The sequence below is a fragment of the Dermacentor andersoni genome, chromosome 1, assembly GCF_023375885.2.
Source record: "Dermacentor andersoni chromosome 1, qqDerAnde1_hic_scaffold, whole genome shotgun sequence".
In the NCBI taxonomy this organism is placed as follows: Eukaryota; Metazoa; Arthropoda; class Arachnida; order Ixodida; family Ixodidae; genus Dermacentor; species Dermacentor andersoni.
Window position 1 is genome coordinate 327812400 of NC_092814.1, and position 22393 is coordinate 327834792.

At 46.6% G+C, this 22393-nt stretch overlaps 1 protein-coding gene across 1 annotated transcript in view; it reads left to right on the forward strand.

Annotated features, from left to right (window-relative positions):
• Positions 1 to 22393, forward strand: part of Ccn (cellular communication network factor protein Ccn) — a 344692-nt gene that overhangs the window by 220516 nt on the left and 101783 nt on the right. The window contains exon 3 of the mRNA XM_050166655.3: positions 13295 to 13900. Within this exon, the coding sequence (XP_050022612.1) occupies positions 13370 to 13900 (531 nt within the window). The 5' untranslated portion in view covers positions 13295 to 13369. The remainder of the gene's footprint in view (positions 1 to 13294; positions 13901 to 22393) is intronic.

Sequence of the window (22393 nt, forward strand, 5' to 3'; positions counted from 1 at the left end):
GATGCTGGACATAAGATTTGCGAAGGCGGCCAGCCAATGGCAAACAGCACTCGCGAACGGTAAGCTTCGTTAATTCGGCCCCTATTTCGGAAGCTTGTCAAATTTTTTTTTCGATCTTTTCGCCTCAATTTCTATCGTTCATCATAAGATGATTGATATTGCGGTGATAATCTTTTGTGTGTATAACCAGCTTCGGGTTAGTATTTCCTGTTAGCTCTGGTTAGTCCTCGTTATTATTACTCAGATTTGGTTAGTTTTTCTCTCAAGCGTAATACTGCGCCGTTGCTAAAAAAATAAAAATAAAACAAACGTTGTAGAGAGCACTTACAACTGCGCTGGTCAATGCGTGCGTAATGCTTAAAGGACACTCATGACGCTCACATTAGAACTTATTCAAAGCGGATTTTTAATTAAGAATACTTTGTTGAATCATTGCTGATGCTCGATCCAGCTGAGATGCCTATTTCGAGCTTATCATACGGCACCTCATCACATAGTATGCTTCAGGCATTACACTCGAAACAAATTGAATACCGAATGAACAGTACATCTGCACTTTTTCCCGTGACGTTTGCATCTGTGCGGAAAGCAGCGCCATACACAAATATTTCGCGCAAAGAACATAGCATCACGAATTGAGACCTTAGACAGATAAACGGCTGCATTACAGGAACATCAAACCTTCTTCCAACGACGTTAATTTCGAAGCTCTTTTAAGCCAGTTATCGCGGCATCAACACTCTTTATTTAATACGATAGGTGTCTAGAAGATCGCAGATGTTCTTAAGTAAAATACACGCAGAGTACAGAAATTAGGATTGCTTTCGCACCTAGATAAAAGTTTTGGTAATTTTTTTTTCGCTCCATAGTTTGCCAGAGAGAAACATCTTTCCTCTCGTGAGAAAAAATCTGCAAACACAGGGACAGGGAAGACTTTACGCATCCATTTGACCGCAGTAGGATATGCACGTTAATAAGCAGTCCTAATACTTGCATTTGCTCGAAACCAGCGTTCCTAAATCTTTGTCGTTATTTCTTTTTATGTCAGACTTTCGTAGTGTTCGAACAACTTTGATGTAGTGCAATATAAAAGAGAGAGCTGGGGGTTTTTGTTCGTAAGTTCTATCCGTCAGTGGGGGGGTGGGGGGGCGGCCGCCTTCATTAATTATATGTCCAGCACAAGAATGTGCTGGCCTTCTCTCTTAAGCACAATTATAGAGAAAACTGTGCATTAAGTGCCATAGATCAACTAGAGCACGCTTTTTGTGCGACAGCAGGGCTTCATACAGACCTCTCCAAAAAGCAGAAACAAATAATGCATGTTCATGCGATAAACCTCCAAAGCAACGTTATTACGAGTTTCCTTAGGGAAATCGCAGCGTATGTATTTACCGGCCACAAGTTTTGCTTGTCACAATTATTCGGGTTGTGCATTAGTCTGAAGCTTTCTATATTTACGGCTTCATTGCCCACGTAGAAGTGTAAGCATGCACCACTGTCGTTATTTGCTGTACGCTATTGACGCTGGCGCGACTGTCATGTCATATGGGAGGCGTTTATATTTTATTAGCACGCAGGCTCGGAAAAATTTTGTTAACTCAGGAAAGCTATGTCATGTTCAAGCTGCGTGTATACATTGCCATTTCGTGTCATTGAGTACGCCAATAAAGCAAACTGCTAATACCAGGGTCCTTCAATACTTTTTGAAGGGCCCTGCTAATGTTAAGGCAGAGTAATATTTTTACCAACATTTTCTGGTTGACTGCCTTGTGGGTGTCTCCAACGTTGCAGGGAATGCTGTTTTGATAAATCCTGAATTTTCTCTGCGATGTATGGAAACCTACTCTTTTTATATGTGCTTAGAAAATTTTGGCATTATATATGTCACAGGCTAACGTTACGTTATTCTTTTTTATTTTTCATATATAAGTTAGCCAGAACTCATAAAATTTACAAAAATAAAACGGAAATGAATTCCGGAAGGCATTTATTATAAACCGGAATATAACTAGAGATATTTTCTTCAAAAACAAGGCTAAATTCACCTTTCGCCATATATAGCCCTCTTAGGCAGAATCTCAGTCGTCAGCTGGCAATCTAGGACGTACATGTTGAAAAATGCATAGCCAAAGCCGTATTCATATTCAAATGCGATTGCTGGTGTTATTTTTAATTTTCTTGTCGCTGTATCTTGTGTGCGCCCTTCCGATCGACATCATGTGTGATTTGCTTTTTTGTTTGCTCTTTTTTTTTTGCCGGGTGAGCGATGACTAGCGGCACGCGGAAGCGGTTTTAGGCGACCTTAAAGATAAAAGTTGTAGACTTCACCAACGCGAACGGCAACGTCGTCCCTCAACGCCAGTCTAACGTTTCTAAAGAGAGCGTGCAATGTTGGCGCGCGCGAAAAGGACAACTATTTAGCAGACGACAAAGGGTCTTCTGACGACACTTCTGAAAGTTCAGATGAATGAGACTGCAACGCCGATGCTGGATGAGTGATGCCATTGTGAAAATAAGCATTTGTGGCGGTATTTTTTATCATTTTAGTGCGAAAGCGTTGCTAAGCGACCAACCTGGATTTCGCTTCTGTCTGTGTGAAAGCTCTTCATACAGCCCCGCGCCTGCGCGCCCGCGCGATTTGGTTGTACAAAAAATAAATGTTTCGTGCGCTAACACGAATCAAATTCTGGGAGTGTGAAGTCGTTTACTATAGTGCTAGGAAAAGGCAGTGTTTCTGCGGTGGAGTTGGAAGAAAAGTGGCGGTGGTTGCAGGGTCTTAATCTATAGTACTATACCTGATGCTGTCGGCGCCGGCTGTGCTCTGAACGCCGTCTCGACGCTGATGCCGAGGCCGCGAGAAAAGCACGTGCTAACGAAACATCCGAACAGTGACAAAGCTAGGGTTAACTTGAGCTAGGGTTAACGGTGCTAGAGCACAATAGTTTGTAATTAGCCAGAGCTGAACCTACAGCCATTTTTTTCTTACTTCTTTATTACTACAAGGTACAGGATCGACCTTATTTTATCGAAATTATTTTATCGAAATGAGCCTTTATTATTTTTATACTATTTTCATATGGGACCCAGACAGAAAGAATTCGCTAAATCTTGCAAACTTCAGCTTGATGATCTTGCCTAGTTTTTATCAGCCGCTCCTCACTTAAGATGACGCCTTTGGAAAGTAAAAAGGCGTAGGTAAAATTGACTTGCGGTGGGAGATCGAGTGATCTGGTATTACTGATGGCTTTATTAGGTAATTTTGCTGACCGGCGTGCTGCGTTGCTGTTCGGTCTGCGCTGCTCTTAAATAATGAGGGGAAAGAATGAGTGCCAGACATTCAGGCAAAACTTGCCTGTACACGCGGAGTAGAAGCCTTTGTTCTCAGAGTCGCTTCAGTAAGATCATGTGCACATTCAAAGCGCGCTTAAATTCCACTTCTGGGTTACAGTATCAAAAGGGCTTACAAAAGCGTTGTATAATTTATTTGCTCGTTCAATCGGTGTCAGTGTGCAATGATACGCGATTTTATTTAGTGCCACCAAGTTACGGGGCGCAAAATGTGTCGAATGTATCGAAAATGTGTCGAATTGTGTGCTTAAAAGTAGGCACGTTGTCAGGATTGTAAGTTACCCAAAGATCGGTAGGCCGGTTGGCCTTGGGAGCGCACGCTAAAGACACAAATGAGGCAGTGCAGGGATGCATGGGACGAACTTCTCTTGTAGTCAGAGAAGCGCTGAACGAAATTAGCTTTGTGGAAAGACTCAGAAACATGGATTAAGATAAATAGACGGATAAAGTAGACAAATGTCTGTACCTTAAAAGCGTGGACACAGAATCAAGGAAGAAGTCTTTGAAAGTTGGCAACTAAGTACAGGGTAATGGAAAGTGTAAATAGAGAATCAGGAGTCATCAGAATTAAACTGAAAGAAACAGAGACAATGAATTCTATGCAAACAATGGAAACAAAAAAGAATACGGAGATTTACAAAAATGGCAAGAAAGATATTAGAAAGGAAAACCTGTACGATAACACAAAGGGCAGTGACTTGATATCTGAGGCCCGAGCTGGTTGCCCGAGATCAAAGACGTGCCGCAGCAAAAATTTGCATCCAAATGAGGCATGTATCTGCTGCACAAAAGATTCGGAGCCAACTGGGGACATACAAATGGAATGCGAAGGTATTCACCCAGCGAGACCAGTAGGAAATGCCCACCTTCCAGAAGCGCTGGGTTTAAGAGAAGGAGGAAGCATTGACCGGTGGGCAGTCGAGATAAGCAAAAGTTGTTTATAGCAGGGCTCTCCAAACTACGGCCCGCGGCCTGCACCTGTAGCCGGAGGGCCCGAAAGCGGCCAGTTTTCCCCTCCAAAGCCTGCGCTGTGTCTCCGCCTGAGAGCGGGCCCTCTTTACCATACCTGGCGCTATTGAACTTTTTCCTGGGAGCCGACTTCAGTGCACTTACAAGATCATGCTATGAGGCCACCTCTCTGTGGCAGCCCGACACATTCGTCACCACACACGATTATTACGCGAGAACCACGCGTGACGCTCCAATTGGCTGGTTCAATCAAGCCGTGACGTCAGAAAAAGAGTCAAAGATGTCGCGACTTCGCCCAGGCACGCTGGGCCCAGATAGCATTCGCCAGCTTTTCGTCCACGAAACTACATATTTTATAAAGCTAATTTCTTCAGTTTACAACCGGTAACAAGCTTCAGTCCACGGCCTCCGCGACACGGTAACAGGGAAGGATATCTTTAAGCTAACATCTTGTTCAAGGCGCGGTAGGATATTCCATCTGGTCCCGGTGATGAAGAACGCCTGTATAGAGCAAGAGTCGCTTCCAGTTCCTCCATTGTGAAAGGAAGATTCATGCGGCAGTCGCGTGAAACAGGGATGTCAGCGGGGGCTGGTGAGCCTGGACCAGTTGCTTGGCCAGCGACCTTTGCACAAAAGTCTTCTGCAACTTCAGCATCCAGTCGCCTCTAGAAGAGCGCCAGCGCTTTGAACGGGAAGCGTTGTTCAGGGAAGGAACGCAGACCACGTATGGTTCTCTAGATGTGGGAAAGTACATTTCGGTGGTCTAGTGACTGGCAAAACATCGTCCAACGTCGAGATGCCAATCTATGCATGCGACGTTGAATTTTCTTTTGTAGTCGTCTGGCTGTCCTAAGGTCTTCGATAGATATTGTACGCCGGTAACGCCGCTCCGCAAGACGACGGAGTGCACGAAGTCGTTCCAACTCTATATCCAAATCCGTGTGCTTCGACAAAACCGTGACCATGCTCGTGGCGTCTCACATTGCAGACTTGATTGTTTCCTCTAATCCAGAGGACAAGCCCTCTCGACAAGCATCTTCCATGGCGGAAGTAAAATTAGTCCAGTCAATCATGGAATGGTGTTCCGTGGGAAGGACCTGGACATCCCTTTCATGAAAAGTTACGTGGGAATGTGATCATTCCCGTGGGTCTCGATATCCGTAAACCATTTAACACATATTGTGAAAGAACTGGAGACGAAAGCTAGGTCAAGACAGCTGCCATAATTCACACCTCGTATAAACGTTGGGCTGCCGTCATTCAGGAGTGAAAGGCCGTGATTGCAGGCGAAGTTTGCAAGTTTTTGCCCTCTTGCCTTTGTCCTTGTGCTTCCCTATGCCATATGGTGCGCATTAAAATCGCCCATGATGATATATGGAGCAGGGCACACAGACAAGATGTTCGTTAATCGTTTGGGATCAAAAATACTTGAAGGCGATATCGATATATAAACGCCTACAAGTGTAAACATGAGTTTGCCCTTTTTAATTGTTAGGCAAACGTATTGATTTTTATCATGAAGCGGAATCGGCTGGCGAACATAGGTCAGTTCGTCAGTATAGGACTTTCGTCAGTATATATATATATATATATATATATATATATATATATATATATATATATATATATATATATATATATATATATATATATATATATATATATATATATATATATATATACTGACGAAATTCCGAAAGGCGTGACTTTAGTCCTCTTGTGTTCCACTGGATGATTGACGCTGCCTTGACTTCTTCTCGAAAGGATGGGCGATGGTTGGCCATGTCGCTATTCGAGAGACTGAAGCACTGGGCTTAAGGCGTTCAGTACTTTTCAGTACTCAGGACATTTTTGCGTGTATTTATCCGAATGTCCTTAATTTCATTCAGCACGACCCTTTCCACGAAAACAGATAGTTCTTGCCTGTTCAGCAATCGGAGGTTGCTTGAGGGTTCCTCGGGTACGAACACGATGGTGTGAGGCCATCGTTCAGGCTTTCACTTCAGAGTCGCCGTGCCCGCTTGCGTTGATGTATTCGCGTTTACAGTCTCTTTCTGCGGACAGAGATAAAGCTATCATCCGATGAGTCTTCACCCGACACGGAGTACAGCTCAGTGTCCTCGGTGTCACTTAGCACGCTTCCTGTCTTCCTCGTGAAGGACGGCCTTGATGACCTCTCGTCAGGAGGGCCTCTGGAAGGCTCCGCGTCCATGGCGACTAGACCGGGAGCCGAGGCACCAGGAAATTCCGAAGATTTCGCCAGAAACCAGAGAACACAAATAGAAGCGTTATACCAAGGAGACACCTTGTCGTCTTCGAATCTAAGGAAGAGAGAAAAGGTTAAGGAGACATAGAGAATGCTAGACTGATAAATCTGTATAGATTACTTGATTAGCTCAAGCAGGCTAGGTGATTATTTGTACCCGTTCCATTTCCAAGGGGTTGCCAAAAAATCATCATCATGATCATTATCACGATGGAACGTGTATTGAAATGAACTTTCTACAGTGACAACGTAGCACAGAGCATAAAAGTTTAAAATTAGGTGCATCAAAAATGTTTAAAGAAAGGCTCAGTAGCATGGGCCATCACCCCGTTTCAGAGGGGATGCTCATGTCATCTAATCGTCTTAATCAGCACCACCATCACCACAGTCATTGTCCTGTGCTGTCAATCGTAATTCGTATTACTTCATATTGTCAAGGAATATTCATTTGGTTAAGCTGTTTTTCATACACTCCCTGGGCTACATCGGTTGTGCAGATGACATCAATAATGAACTCGACAAAGGGACCACAGTGCCCATAAATGAGCTGCTAGTACTCCGCCCGCGTCAGGCAGAGGTAGGGAGTTGGGCTACAAAATGTGTCAGAAACTGATATTTCTTACCCTTTTCCTATATTAGGAATATCAACGTTGTCGAAAATATAACCATCATTTAAAATCAAGTCAAAGTGCAACTAAAAAAAAATATTAATTTTCTCCTCTGCTTCCTTTGGGTTCCTGTGCATGGTTACATCAACCGTTTCTTACGTATTTTGACAATCTGGAAACGACGGCAAAAAGAAAGGAGAAACTGCATCGAATGACAGCCTCGTGCTTGTGACTCCGAAATTACGAAAGTTACTCTTTCAAGTTTCTGCGAAAGAAGGGAGGGAAATGTATTGTGAACTCCTGGATACAATACATTTATTCCTATCTAGTTTTGTGCTTCGTTTCTCCCCGCATCTCACACTGCTTGCTTCGCTCGTTAAACGTGTCACTGGGGAGGGAGTTGCTTTCAGTTGTCTCTCTGCCTTTCTTGTTTCACGACGCTCAGGGAAGACTTGTTTTAATTGGGGAACTTTGGATGCTCGAGAAGCAAGTTAATTGCTTTCGAAGAGTTTCCTAAGCAGGTTACAAAGTTACCGCCGTTGAGGAAAGCATAAAAGACTTAATTGCTTCGGGAAGGCGCCGTTTACCATAACATGTACGCCTCGTGTCACGTTGCTCCAGTAATCTTTGCGCACTCATTGATCGGCGACTTTAAACTAGTTCCTTTCTTATGTAAGAGTGGGGCGCTAAAACATTAGGATCAAAGTTCGACTAATCAAATTGTGAGCGAGGAGTATGCCGTTTTCATGACAAGCCGTACAAACATACGCTTCGATGTTGCCCACGCTTCACCTTCTGCATGCGCAGGACCAGCCGCACCTGAACATGTGACATATGAGGTGTTATAATAACACCTCATATGTTTGTTTAGGCTGCAGATTACCGATACTTACTATTCTTTTGTGAACTTAGCACCACTGGTAAGTGTAAATAACGTTTCGTTTTCAAGTGCTGGGAAAACCTAATTATAAGTGTGATAGAGCGATTGTGCAAACGATCTTCACAGAGAGAGTACTGTGGATATTTGAAGGCCAAGGTTTCTTTTCGTTCTAACTAGAGCAAAGATGACAACGTCTTGGCTTTAGTGAACCCCTAGCGGCCAACTGAGCAGGCGATCTTTAATTCATCTTGGTGGTACGCGTTTGTCCGCGCGCAGGCGGTCAGATGCTCACCTTCGCAGTGCCGTCGACTACCATACTACGTCCGAGTGACCGAATGCATTACGACAGCAGTAGACTGTCGCAGCGTGAATTTTTTCCCAACGTTGAAATATACCCATACGATACAGCGGGTAGCGTATATCGATGCTTAAGTGACTGACACCAGCCGTCGTGGCGTGATCGCGGGCGATGTGGAATTTCTGAGCCGGAACAATAGTGTCGTATATGCCAGCTTGTAGTCCTAGTAGTAACATAGAGAAGCCACTTTCCCTTCGTTTCGCAATGTATTCCTGACAAGGTGTAATTTTTTTTTGGTTTACCGCTTTAGCGTCCCCCAAGCAACGCTAGGAAAATGAGAGACGCTGCTGTGGATTGTTTAGTAGCACCTGGGCTACTTCAACGCTCGTCCAAAGCTCCGCACACGAGTGTTTTGCGCATTGTGCCCCAATCAGGCACTGGCCGCCGCTGCTGGGTATCAAACACATGAGCGCGTGCTCTGCTGTAGATCAACGAAATTACCCGCCGTGGTTGCTCAGTGGCTATGGTGTTGGGCTGCTGAGCACGAGGTCGCGGGATTGAATCCCGGCCACGGCAGCCGCATTCCGATCGGGGCGAAAACACCCGTTTGCTTAGATTTAGGTGCACGTTAAAGAACCCCAGGTGGTCGAAATTTCCCGAGTCCTCCACTACGGCGTGCCTCATAATCAGAAAGTGATTTTGGCACGTAAAAACCCCATAATTAAAAAAAAAAATCAACGACATCGCCACAGAGCTACCGCTGTGGGCGCTGGCGAGCTTTAACGAAACTGACAGCGAACGGGTTCCGCGAAGCTCGCGGATATAGGGGAAAGCGTTAACGAGAGATATGGATTCTGCAATCGTGCAACTCTGAATTTCTAGCTAACGCAACTGTATCATTTTTTTTTTCGCTGTCTAATATATACTCCGTGTCTTGTCCGTGCTGCACCACCATGTCAAAACGTAGCGGCGTCGTTTGCTTCTCACGTCTGTCGTTCACGAGAATTCGTACATATTGAGAGCAACGCCGCCAGTGTGCGTGAGAACCTGAGCAAAGCAATTATGTGCTCCTTCGTCACCTACAAAAAAGAGCAAGCGTTCTAGACCTCCTTGTCAGCTATATAAGACACTAGGATTTGCACGTGAGAAGACCACTCGGATGTTTTCGTTGAGGTTTAACGAAGAGCGCTCGTTAATCTAGTAAACAGTAGAACTCAATTCCGTTCTAGTCCCTAACGCTGTGTGCGAGGGCGTTTTGCCCGTTATTAAGTCTGCTTCGACGTCAGCTGATGAAAATTCTTAATGGCATGCTTTTTAGACGTGCCCACGTCTAAAGGATTGTATCCTTTCAGCTCCCAAATCACAAATATGCTCAAGCCCGCTTTGCGCGCATGTTACATTGATATTTTCATAGGAAATGAAGGCTCCCGGCGATGGTTCTGTAGGTGCTGAGAGAAGTTACCAAAAACGAACCAAGTTAGTTATAAACTAGAATATCAATAGAACTCTCTATTTAGGGTTACGCCGATGAGAAGCCATTGAAACATTAGTTACAATCCATTACTGTTGTACTTTAACTTGTTAAATAAAGTTTATACTGATTGAACCGTCCTTACGCCGCAACATGCGTACAGGCATTTGTTTTATGAATAATACTGAGCATCAGTTCAGTTAGTTGACACTGAAGATGGAACCGGCAGCAGGCACCAACAATGGGCAAAGGCATACGTCATAGGAAAGGTTTCAAAACGCACTAACCGAGACTACGGCGATACGTGCAGAACGAGGGTTCGAAGCAGCGGCTACGAATGCATGGGGGGGGGGGGGGGGGGGGGGGTGAGCGGTGCTAAGACTACAAAATGATGTGCGTGTTTTTCGTTTCTTTGTTTTTTGTCACTCTACCTAACATTTAGGGCACCGAAGTTCTCACCAAAGCGGCTGGCTTGCACTGCCATTCATACTCGTATGTCTGTTGAACTCTACAGGCTCGTGAACGCAACGTGTGTCCTCGGGTCTCGCTTTCTTTTCTCGCAACAAGGGTGACATAAAGAAACGTATCCAGCTTCCGAGGCCGTTTCTGCAGTGTCTGATTCCGAACTGCAGTAGTTAGCAGTGTGAATCCTTATTTCACATGCATAACAGTGGTCTGGTGAAGGCCTGGGAGACACTGTTGTGCTGTATCCTCAAAGGATTCTAACGAGATTTTCACTCCCGGCCGATGACGGATACATGTAGGTCGGATGCAGATCCTAGAAACCTCCGCGCGTAGTAGAGTTCGTCAGACATGCGTTAGGGAGGGGCGCACTAGGCAAAAAGCAACGAAAGCTTTTGTCTCTTTTTGTTCTTAAGGCGCTACTTCAGACACAAACCTTCGTAGATAGCCCAGAACTATGTTCCGAAGGGACTGGGCAGCTGCTTTCATCGAATCTACCGCCTCTTTGTCTCACGGGCATTTCCTCCCCGTCTTCTCCCTTGTTTTCTTGCCCGACAGTGCCCGTCACGCCTGTGCAGTCAAGCGTAAAGCTCCTGGGACTTTTGTCGATCTTTTCGCGAAAGCACTTGTAAGCATCCTCTTTTTTCGCCTACGAAGAAGCTGGTCATTCATAGCTTTCTTCTTTCTTGCCGCAACAAGAAACGTTCTCCATCGACAAGCTAAGCGAATCATTTGGATAGTATCGCTCACTGATATCAACTTTACCTCCAAAGCGTTACGCGACATGCTCGGTTCATGCGCTATAGAAAAGATACGAAACGAATAGCGGCCACCACCTGATAGAATGCCCACGAAAAATAAGCTTATGTGCCAAATTTACATAGCTATTCATTGCTACAAGAAGTGTTTTACGTTGCCCAGCCATTTCAGCTAAGAATTTGTTTGCTTTCTAAGATTGGCCGACATTTGTTTTTACGAACTGCTTTGTGCTATTGGTTCATGTTTTACATTAGTATCTCTCCCAAATTTTAAGTTAAGCGTTTATGATCGCGCCTGGGTTAATACTCCTTTGCTTTGCCTAATTAAAACCGTGTCAAGTTCGAAACAATCATTCTCGTGGGCGACGAACCAGACATCGAGATTTGAAAGCTGCTCGCTCGTGAAATCGGTCCGTAATTAACGGGCGTATTGACATCGTATCTGGGTATGTCTGCATACGCCAACGAACAGGCGCCAATTGACTGCGCACCGTTATTATACATATGAATTTGTTTGTAGGATACCACCCCCCGTCTTTTCTTTCATTGTTAAGTCTGTGAGCTGACAATGTTCGCATTGTCAGAGATGTCGGCAACTACTGGCATTTCTCATGCTATACAAGGAAGGGAGCTGCACGTTCTATGCAATAAAGAAATGACACTTCGGGGATGCCGGAAAAGTCCCGACATGAATAACAAGGAAATAACATACAACCACAAAGCGCTGTGGGTATATTTATTCCATTCCGTACAGCCATTCAGCACTACCGGGAACTCACAGTAAGGAGAAATACGAAAAGAAAAGGAGGGAAATACACCGAGTTTAGACAAATCATAGACCGGCTGGCTACCCGGTGCTGGGTTAAAGAGCTAAAGGGAATAATGGTGATAGAAAGACACACAAGGAAAAAATAAAGAAGAAGAAAGAACACCCTGAAAAATAAGCTACGTGAGTGCGATAAAGCGCACAACACTTCTCAAGGTCTGTCACTCACTTCGCTGGTTCTCAAGAAGCGCAACAACGCGTTAAGCGCCTTCTGTGCTGAGGACGTTCTGGGCCAGAGCCCCGGGATTCTCGTTTCCGACAGAAGGTGATTGTCCAGTCTGTATAATGGGGTTGACAGTTCTTTTTTAGGCGCACTGAAGCGAGGACGTTGACCAATGTGATGCGCAAACGTGTCCTCACATCCACAGGTACCGCATGTATCGTATTCCTCAGTACAAAAGTCTAAATGTTCACCCCATATCGTATTTCTTTAGAACCAAAACAAAAGAAAAAAAAACATAAGCTTCGCCTTGCCGTTAACAGAACGCTTTTGCAGCCACAAACCGTTTACTGACAAATACACCATACTTTCCAAGTATGCTTGGTGTCATACTTTGGCGTAAAAATTACCGAACTAAGGCTTGTAGTTCAGTTCGAAATTGTCTCGTTAGAAACCGGAGCCTCTGTTTACAAAACTCCATTTACGCAGGCACCCTCCGCGATGACGCGGCTGTCATAAATACGTGTGTCAAGGCGATTGTCTCGTTGGTACACCGGGCACTAGCTTAATTCGCAAGTGCAAGTATGCTACATTGTAATGGAATACTCTTACTTAAAAGAAAACAAAACTCATGTGAACACATTAACCAATTATTCTCTTTCAGTGACAAGAAACCGAGGCTTCTTTCAATCTGTTTCTTGGCCGCATTGACCAATGTCACAAAACTATTCGTTCGTAAGTGCTGTTTGCCATTGGCTGGTCGTCTTCCCTACCAACATGTTCAGCATTAGGATCGGCCGGAATTTTGCTCTGAGGAACGATTATAGCGTAAAAGCATTTTTTTCAATGCCGACCATGAGTTCAAATGGTAGAAAGTAAAATGGAGTAGTGCATTAACTAATGCTGGTAGAAAGGCTAGTTTATTGCTGGATGTGTGAAAGTAATTACCAGCGCAATATTAGATAATAGCACAAGTGTCTTCTTTTGGTTTCCCACTTGCGTTTGCTCTGGTTCTCGCGCGGAAATTTTTCGTAAGAGCAGTTCCTAGCCAGTGGTAATGTCCGGCATATTAACGGCGGTGGCCGGCTAGCGGCGAAGAGCTCATACGAATGAAAAGCTTTGTGAATTCGGCCCACGTTTCGCCAGTAGAGCCGATTAATTGAGTTTGGCGTCCTAGCACTAATAAAAAAGAGAAGAGTCGACAGATCGTCGCACTAAAACGTGCCTCTGCGTCACACTCTTTCGCAGGAGGCAAGTCCAGCGCTTTCAGCCTGCAACGCCACTATTTTCGACCCAATCGCACTGCTACTCCGGTGAAGAACCATGCATCCGAACAGGCTGACGACTGCTCGGTCCCACGCGCGCAGACCACGTTCTCCGCAGGAGGTGTGCGTAGCATTCTTGCTGACAGCGACGCTGGCGTGCCTGTCCCTATCGAGCTTGGCGCACCCTGCCGACGCACAGCAGGATGACAATTCGCTGGACTACTCCGTCTTCGCCGGCCCGCCGCCGGAACCCTCGCAGTGTCCCGGCGGCGCTGGCTGCGGAGATGTTGTCCTCGACTCAGGTCGGGACAGTGCCCCCTCAGCTGAGGTCGTGGCCCCTTCGACGGACGACGACGGAATTGGGTCGACGTCGGACGGCGGCGAGGAAGGCCCGATAAATGCGGAGGCCGAGACGACAACGACGGCGGATCCGAGTTCCCACTCCGAGTCGTGGTCGCCTACTGTCGTGGGACCCAGACCACCACCGGCTGAAGGGGGAGGAGGAGGAGCACCGGCGGTTCCCGTGGAGTACACCATCCGAGCGGGAAAGACCAACATCACCGTTAACGGCACCAGGACCAGTCACAGGGTGAGTGGGCCTTTTATTTGTTTGGTCGGAAACAGAGAGTGCTGCCGCGGCGACGTTCGCGGCTGCAGCACTCTTGAACCCCTCTGCATTGGTGAACCTGTGCAGAGCATCCAGATACTCGATATGCGACGTGGGCTCAGTGCGAACACGGCCGCCGCATCTGAAACTCGGTCGTCCATTATGGTAAACAACAACAAAAAAAAAACATCCTGGAGTCTACTAGCCAAAACTACGATCTCAATATGAGGCATGCCGTGGTGGAAGACTCCGGAAAGTTTGACTGCTTAGGTATCTTTAACGTGCACTAAATTCAAAGCACGTGTTCATTTCAGAATTTCGCCCTCATCTAACTGCGGCCGTCGAGGCTGGCATATGTTCCCACGACATCGTGCTTAGTAGCGCAACGCCGTAGCCACTAAACCACCACAGTGGTTTCTGTCGCGCTGCCTTAGCCAGCGTAAGAGTAAACGTGACAGGATGTAATTTTCGTACTATTCGCGTGCTATACAATACATTTCTGGAGAACTATCGCACTGGTATTGCTTGAACTGCGAGATTAGATTTAACCGACGAGCTTAACTGACGCCTCCTATTCAGCAATTCATGTTTCCGGGCTTTGTAGTGCTGGCGTAGGAAGCTAAACGAACTGTGTTGTAAAACACCACGCAGGTACTGAAAGCTTTATGTCGGAAGTGTCACTAGGGAGTTGCGTGGTTCGAATTCTCCAAATGTTCTTTTAAGACCTGTGCGGACAGCCTTAATTAAGTAGAAACGCTGGTACAATTTAGCGGGCTCCTCTTTTTAGTAGATGGTGCAGAATACTAACTGTTCTGTGAGAACGAGCCCATGCGAATGAATGACGGGGCAGCAACAATGACTCCATAAGAGCTCGCACAACGCATACAGCATTTTTTGTTTAGTATTTTATGCGCTCACAAGGGAACTGGATGACACTGTACTCATGCAGGCGAATGCGTCACTTCGCGGCCTGCATCAATTCACTTGCTGAAATGCATAGGCCAATAAAATGTGATGTTCCCTTTGGCACGATTTTCTCCCTTACATCCACCGCTCACCACCGGCCGATCCTCATGAAGACGTAGGCGAAGCGCTGCTCGAGCCACAGGCGAATCAAGAAAGAGAGAATTGGAATAAATTGTAATATTTTTGCACTGCATGCCAATGGTACTATCGGCACGACGTGAAATAAACATTGAAAGACGAAGAAACTCGATGACACCTGTGTCCTGCGAGGTGAGTCTATGAGTGACGATCTACTACTTATATGCACGGCAACGTCACTACACCGCCTTTACTAGCATAGGCCAGAGCTATGTGATGAGTGCCAGAAGCACTAAGATGCAGCCGTGACCAACGGCCACCGCTGGCTGCGTTTCGTGACGATTCTGTTCAGTTTGCGTTCTTTTCGTATTTCGTCACAGCCTCGCACGTTTCCAAGCCAGCGCTGTCGCCCGGATTGGCCACTCTGCAGGACTATGGTGACAAGAAATAAATAGACACGGTAGTGTATTTCGAGAATCCCTAGCTGTTTGTTCTAGCGAAGCGTCAAGCGGACAAGGCACCAACTATCACTCCTTCGTTGGTCCTCGTCCACAATCCTCTACGTTTACTGCTCGTGCGCGACAACGTGGAAGAATAATCCTTACGAAATACGGCCCCGGCGTTTTCGAGCGAAGCTTGTATTGGCTCACAAGTTTCGGTGGCGGTCTGGTCGCGCAAAAGCCTATTTGCTAGTAGAGCAGCTGCGTGAAAAGGCTGTGTCATGAGTTGACAGCTGCGCCGGTGGCGGAGCGTGAGTCATTAGCAAGCATTCCAACAGCATAGGCGCGTGCTCACGCCACGTACGCAACCAATCAGAGCCGTTTCGCTTCGGCCGGGGAGGGATAGGGCATGAAAGGGTTTCATATGCGCTGCGCCGGCTACGTTTCCGGTCAGTTCAGTCTCGTAAAACGGATGGAATGGCCACGCGTTGTGCGTTCTCCCGAGGAAAGGGCAGCGTTCGACGAGCGACGGCAAGAACTCGTCCGTGAAAGGGCTCGCGGTCAGCGGCGCCCATCCATCCCTTAGAGCCACCCGAGCACAGGCAACTCGACAGCAACGACAAGAAGATCTCGAGCTGAAGGGAGCGGGAGGCCGAAGTAATCTGGTACCGTTACCTGTGGGTTACTTAACCGTGACGAAGGTCAGGTGCACGCAGGACAAGTTTCGCTTGCCCCCTTTCTTCCGGTATATGGGAAGGGTTGGTAATTTATTTATTATTCCTCTTTTCTGTCAGATGTATTTTGACAACTACACCATTTTGCTTGTTTCTTCAGTTTCTATTTTTGTAATATGGTGTAGTGCATTAACTGTGCAAGGAGTTTTCGCCGTCGTCGCCGGTGGTGGCGTCCAGGTGCGATAATACCGGGCCCGCGCACCGTATGCTGTGGGTGCGAGGGAAAGCGTGCGAGGGTGAGTGGAGAAGGATGGTGGCTTCGTGTGACCTGCGTTCCCGCGCGCCTAGTGCGGGATGCCGCGTAATCTCAAGTTTCAGTGACGCGTTGAAGCGAGTGGGGTAATTCGCTCACCGCTGCTGCCGCTCTTCGCCATGCTTTGAAATTGAGTGTCCGCGGCCATTGAGTGAAATCTGTTCGTGTTTACCTGTGCGCGCGGCACCTCATGTTTGGCAATTCAGTTAGGAAGTGAATGTATAATGCGATATACACGGTCGATAAAACTACGACTATTACTTCGTGCAGTTGTCTAAAACTTTGCTATCGCTATCGTTGCTTGCCTTTCTGGCAAAACTGCGATTTTTCTTCCTTTTCCTTTTTTTGTTCATATCGAGTTAGCTGCTGATTTTCTTTTCCAATTGAAGCACCGCTTAGTTGCTAGAAAGAAAGCAGTAAATCAGCCGCTTTTGCAACAACGCCTTCAATGGTATTCGTTTTAGAGCTTGGCCTTTAAATCAGTAACCATATTTGGCCTACTACTCTGCGTTTGATTTCCTGAGGTTCTCGCAATTTTTCTTCAAAAATGCAGCATTTGTTCAATATGCTACTTCCAATATATTCTAGTATTTTGGAGACAACAACAGCTTCGTTCCCTTTCTCTCTCGATTATTATGTTCTGTTATCTAGCACCATATAAGCGCCATGGACTTTCTCAGGGTGACCGCTGCGCCGTTCTGATTTTATTATATATATATATATATATATATATATATATATATATATATATATATATATGTATATATATGCTTTGCCTTGTTGCTTTCCTCTGTCCTATAGTGGTTTCCCCTTAAGGGTAGCTGGGAAATGTTAGCCTTCCAGAGGCAGTTGCCAGCTGTAGTTTATTTTTTTATATTTTCACGCCTATTCATATCAACGATTTTATAGGCAGACATCGAGAAGGTAATAAACTGAGCCACTGAAAGCAGGAGCACGCGCTGCGCCACTCACTGCTTAGAAATGAACAGAATCTGTTCGATATGGCGATAATCCGCAGTCGTAAATTTATCGTGTATGCAACGCTTTCTCTCGATACTAAAGTGGAGCGGATGGCAACATTACGTTTTTTGTTCGTACATTATGCGGCTTAATTAGTAACCGTAGGCGGCACTATCTTATTTAACTTCGTTTCCATGAAGAAAATCCTGATGTAATAGATAACGAACGTCGCAAATTTCATACATACAGCGTTTCCCGAAGTCGTAATTTCTTTCTTTCTCCGCTAATGGACTAATGGTGTGTACTATATAAATCTTAACTGTGCCGAACATTAAATTACATTTTTGCATCGTCTTTCTTTTTGCCATTTCACCTGTTAACAATGCCTTGCCGCGAAGGTTTTTGGCTGACGCTCTAATAAAGAAATGAAAATAATCGACTGATCTTTCCGATGCATATTGATTCCACACGCGATAGAAAGAAGTATATCGATCAGCATAAAACGTTGATATTCCGGAAGGGAATAACAGGAACAGAAAAGAAGCGCGTAGAAAAGAACACGTTGAGATGCTTGAGCGAATATCTTTTCATATGGAAAGACGCAATCCCCTTTTTTTTCGGGCAGCTATTTACAAATTCCCTTTTCATTTTTTTTGTCGACACACACACACAGCATACACACACAAACACTAAAATAAGAACTCTGTTTTTCATTCTCACCGGAACTGGGATCGTAACGCCTGCTCCTCCTCGAAATTCTTGTACTTGTCTTCTTTCTTTTTCTTTTCTTACGTCCTTTCGTCTCGAATGGTGCGCATTAAAATGAATGAAGCAGGAAGCTTGCCCGCCGCGCCGTGCAAAATCAGTTGCTTCGCCGACTCAGCGGCTGGTGTACAGCACTTGGAGCAGAAAGGAAGCCGTTCCTCGTGGGAGGCTGTCGTCGTTCGTTTATTTACTGCTTCATGCTTTCAGCGCGCATCTCGTGCTAACATTTTTTTTCTTAAACTCTTTTTTTTATATCCTCATGAGCTCAACCGTCTATTATATATTGCGAGACCCGCCTATCATGCCTTTCTTTCCTGATGTGAATGGCCGGCTGCGAATAGGATGGGGTTAAAGAAAAGACAGAGAAAATAACTATGGTTAGAGGCAATGTCGCTGATACTCTGTCAGAAGGTGCAACAAACGCTTTGTCCATGTGTTTGAAAAAGGTCGGGAAAGGCTGGTGTTCGGACCCAGTATAGCGTATCCCACCGCTGTCAACCAGTTGTTGTGACTCGGTATCCGAGTGGCCATTACATTACCGTGGCTGGTGATGTGCCAGGTGCCATGCGATCGAGAGGTCCGGGGAGCCGTCCGAGAGATGAGAAAAAGGATTCAATTACAAATTTACATGTCGATGGCGATGGTTTACATGCACGAGTACGAGCACCAGTACGACTGCGACCACGTGTGCGAGTCGCAGCACACCCGCAATACACTCAGGATCCACTTTTTATGCACTTCTTTATCCCGCTTCTCTCGTCGGGGAAACTCAATGTTCTTCGGTTCGGCCAACCACGATCGCTGAGCTGTTCGCAAAATACCGCCCATGACATGGCACCGTTCCGCCGGACTCCGCCTCCAATTTTGCACGAACGCCCCCACATACGAAGCAACGACGTGACATGCTTGGAACTTGATGTCGGAGTCGTTCCCACTGAAGTCCTTGACGCTGGCCCCTTTTATCGATTAGTGGGCCATTCGTTACTGCCCGCTTGCCAGGGTCAGGATTCGGTAGAGTGGTATTCACGGTAGCTGTTTCCACCAAGGGCGGCGGCCGTTGTCGCCTCTGGTGAGCTCTTTGAGCGCCACGGTCAATGTCGGGTCCCGTCTAGTCTAGGCGGTCGCTAGTCTCGCCCGTCAGCTTTAGTTCATAACTCATTCATAAGAGTAAGGAAATTCTGTGGTCAAATTCACAAATCTTTTCATATACAGGGTGTCCCAACTATCATGCACCAAGATTTTAATACATGCAAGTGCCACGTAGCTGGACAAAACCAAAATAATGTGTTTTCTGTAGCTTGGAGATACTTCGACAATTTTTTTGCATTCTGCATAGTTACCTGATTAGTCTTAATCAAGTAATCAACTTCTCATACATTATAATTAAATGAAAAGTCTCAAAGGGAAAATTATAGACCCACATGGAAAAACTCCCGATACAGCTTTGTGTTGCTCAATACGTGCTACAACACAAAAGTGTTTTTCTGAACGCGAAAGAAGCCTGCGAATAGCCTGTTACGTCTCGAAACAGCGAGGAACCTTCTTTGGACGCTTACATCGAGGCAGTCCTTTCATCTGCGCGCGCCCAGACGGCGACGGGCCTGACATAGACTGTGACGTGCAAACAAAGGCGCTCACTTCGAAGCGACAACAGCCGCCGCCCTCTGTGGAGGCGGTAACTACCGCGAAGGCCACGCTACTCGAACCTGACCCTGACAAGCGGACCGTCAGAGAGAGCCCACTAATTGCTACAAGGGGCCAACGTCAAGGACTTTCGCGGGAACGGCGTCGGCATCAGGTTCCCAGTTTTCCACGTCGTTGCGACGTACGCGGGGGCGATGGTGCAACAGAGGAGGCGGATTCCGGAGGGACGGTGTGAAGTCATGGCTGGGATTGTGCGAACGATTCGACGATTAGGATTGGCCGATACACAATTATCAGATTCGCTAGTCTAGTCACCTAGGGAAGACGACTGCTTTAAAACCGGACACCTTTAATGCAGTGGCCTGTTATGACGTCTTGTTACGTTTCGCCTACGACGCGCGGTATAGCCGGCGCGGATGCAACGGACGCCGGGGCTTCGTTCGAAGCGGCGGACATTTTGGCCCGTTCAGCGCCGCCGATACGCCTCCCCGCCAAGCGCGTCCAGGCATGTTTCAATGCCACGTGTCTTCAAGTGTGCGTGTGTGTGCATGTTGGTGCCCATGCTTGTCAAAGCGCGGCAGACGGGGAGAGGAGCTCCCCAAGTGTGAAGCGAGGAGGTCTGACCGGCGCCGGCCCGGCGGATGCGTCACTGCACTCGTCTCAACCTGTCTCTCAGCGTGTCCGTGCCCCGTCACGTGCGCCTCTATCGAGGCGTTCCTTCTTGCCCTGAACTCCGAGAGTATAAGAGCAGCTGCCCCCGGACGCCAAGAGGGAGGCTCCGATTTCTTCTGTTGAGTAACGTGCTCTCCCATCTCTCCACTTCGGTCGACCTGACCGGCCGCTCTTTTGCGATGCTAGAATAAACAAGTTGTTCTGTTAGCAGTCGACTCATGCTTTGCCAGGACCTTCGGATGCTTCCAGTTGTGCCCCAGGCCGCCAGGCCAACGCTACCCCTGGGGCTTGCGACCCATTTGCAACAACGGGTGTCAGCGCTGAGATTCCAACAGTCTGCTGACATGTGTGTCCTTACTTGTCCTGATGTGTGCTCAGGCATGTAGTGAGCTCATACATTTAAAGTGCTCCTATATGGAGTGGGCTTCCATATCTGGAGCCAGTGCAAATAATGTAAAATAAACCCCGTTGTCTTTCGCTCCTACTCCCGGACGTACTCATTCCTGTGCCTGGACAATTCTGGGCCTACGCGCTACCCTGAGTCCCAACAACAAGCAAAAATGTCGTGCGACTGCCCGCTCGAGGCACTTTCCGTGTATTCGCGGGCTTCTTTCCCGCTCGGTAAAACACTTTTATGCAGCATCTATTGAGCAACAGAAAGCTATATCGGGAGATTTTCATGTTGCTCTACAATTTTCTCATTGACTTTGTTCATTTAACCATAGTATGCGAGAAATTAATTAATTAAAACGAATTATATGATTAGGCGGAATGCGAAAAAAAATAATCTGAGTATCTCCAAGCTACGGCAAACAACATTACCTTGGTTCTGTCGAACAATGTGGCATTTGTATATCTTAAAATGTTGGTGAACGATAGTTTGGACACCCTGTATATTGCATTGCTGGCAATCAGATCACTGTCTTGTTTGACTTGCTTGAGCAGTGTCCTCACGACGTGATCCTTGGCCTCGACTTTCCCTCGACGCACCCAGCCCTTATCGACTGCTCGACAGGTAATCTTCAACTGGAATTCCCCGTTGTCGCCCACGTAATATCCGACATTTCCTGCCGCTTATGTTTTATAGGCTTTTATATGCCACCGCAAGCCGCAACCTGCGCCCCCTTCATTCCATTCCCTCTCGTCCTGTGTTTGTTGGTGAATACGTTGTTCCCCAGTTCTCGACCTGGTACTGACGCAAATTGTGGTCACTGTGGTCACCGTACGCAGATACAGAGCCTGCCTGCCATTTTTGAACGTAAGAGTACTCTTGTGATGCCTGCCGGTATCACGCTCCACCGTGTCGTCATTGCAGGAATGCGATATTTCTCTGTTAGCCGTCGACGGCCCTCGAGATGATTCAGGCTCTCTCAGAGCCATCGCCGTCATGTGCCACTTTCGACAAAATTATATATTCTGACCTCCCGCTTACGCAAGCAGAAGACCTCTTTCTCTGACCTCTAGAATCGGCCATTAGCCCAGACTACAGCCTTTAGGCACAAAATTCACACCGGCGATGTGAAACCGATTCACCGGCGCACTTCTCGCGTTTCCCCCATGAGACGCGACATAATCCAAAAGCAAGTCGAGAAAATGCTGGCGAAGGAGATCATCGAACCCTCCTCTAGTCCATGTGCATGTCTTGTTGTACTGGTCAATAAATTGAACAGAAGCTGGGGATTCTTGTGTTGATTATGGACGCCTCAACAAGGTAAAGAAGAAGCACGTTTATCCCTTGCCCCGTATAGACGACGCACTTGAATGTATTCACGGCGCCCAATCTTTATCGTCTATCGACCTTCGCTCAGGTTATTGGCAGATTGATGTTGATCCACTGGAGCGCGAAAAAAGCGCATTTGTAGCTCCGGAAGGCTTCTATCCTTTTAAAGTCATGCCTTTCGGTATTTGCAATGTGCCGGCCACATTTGAGCGCATGATGGAATCGCTTCTTCGTGACTTGAAA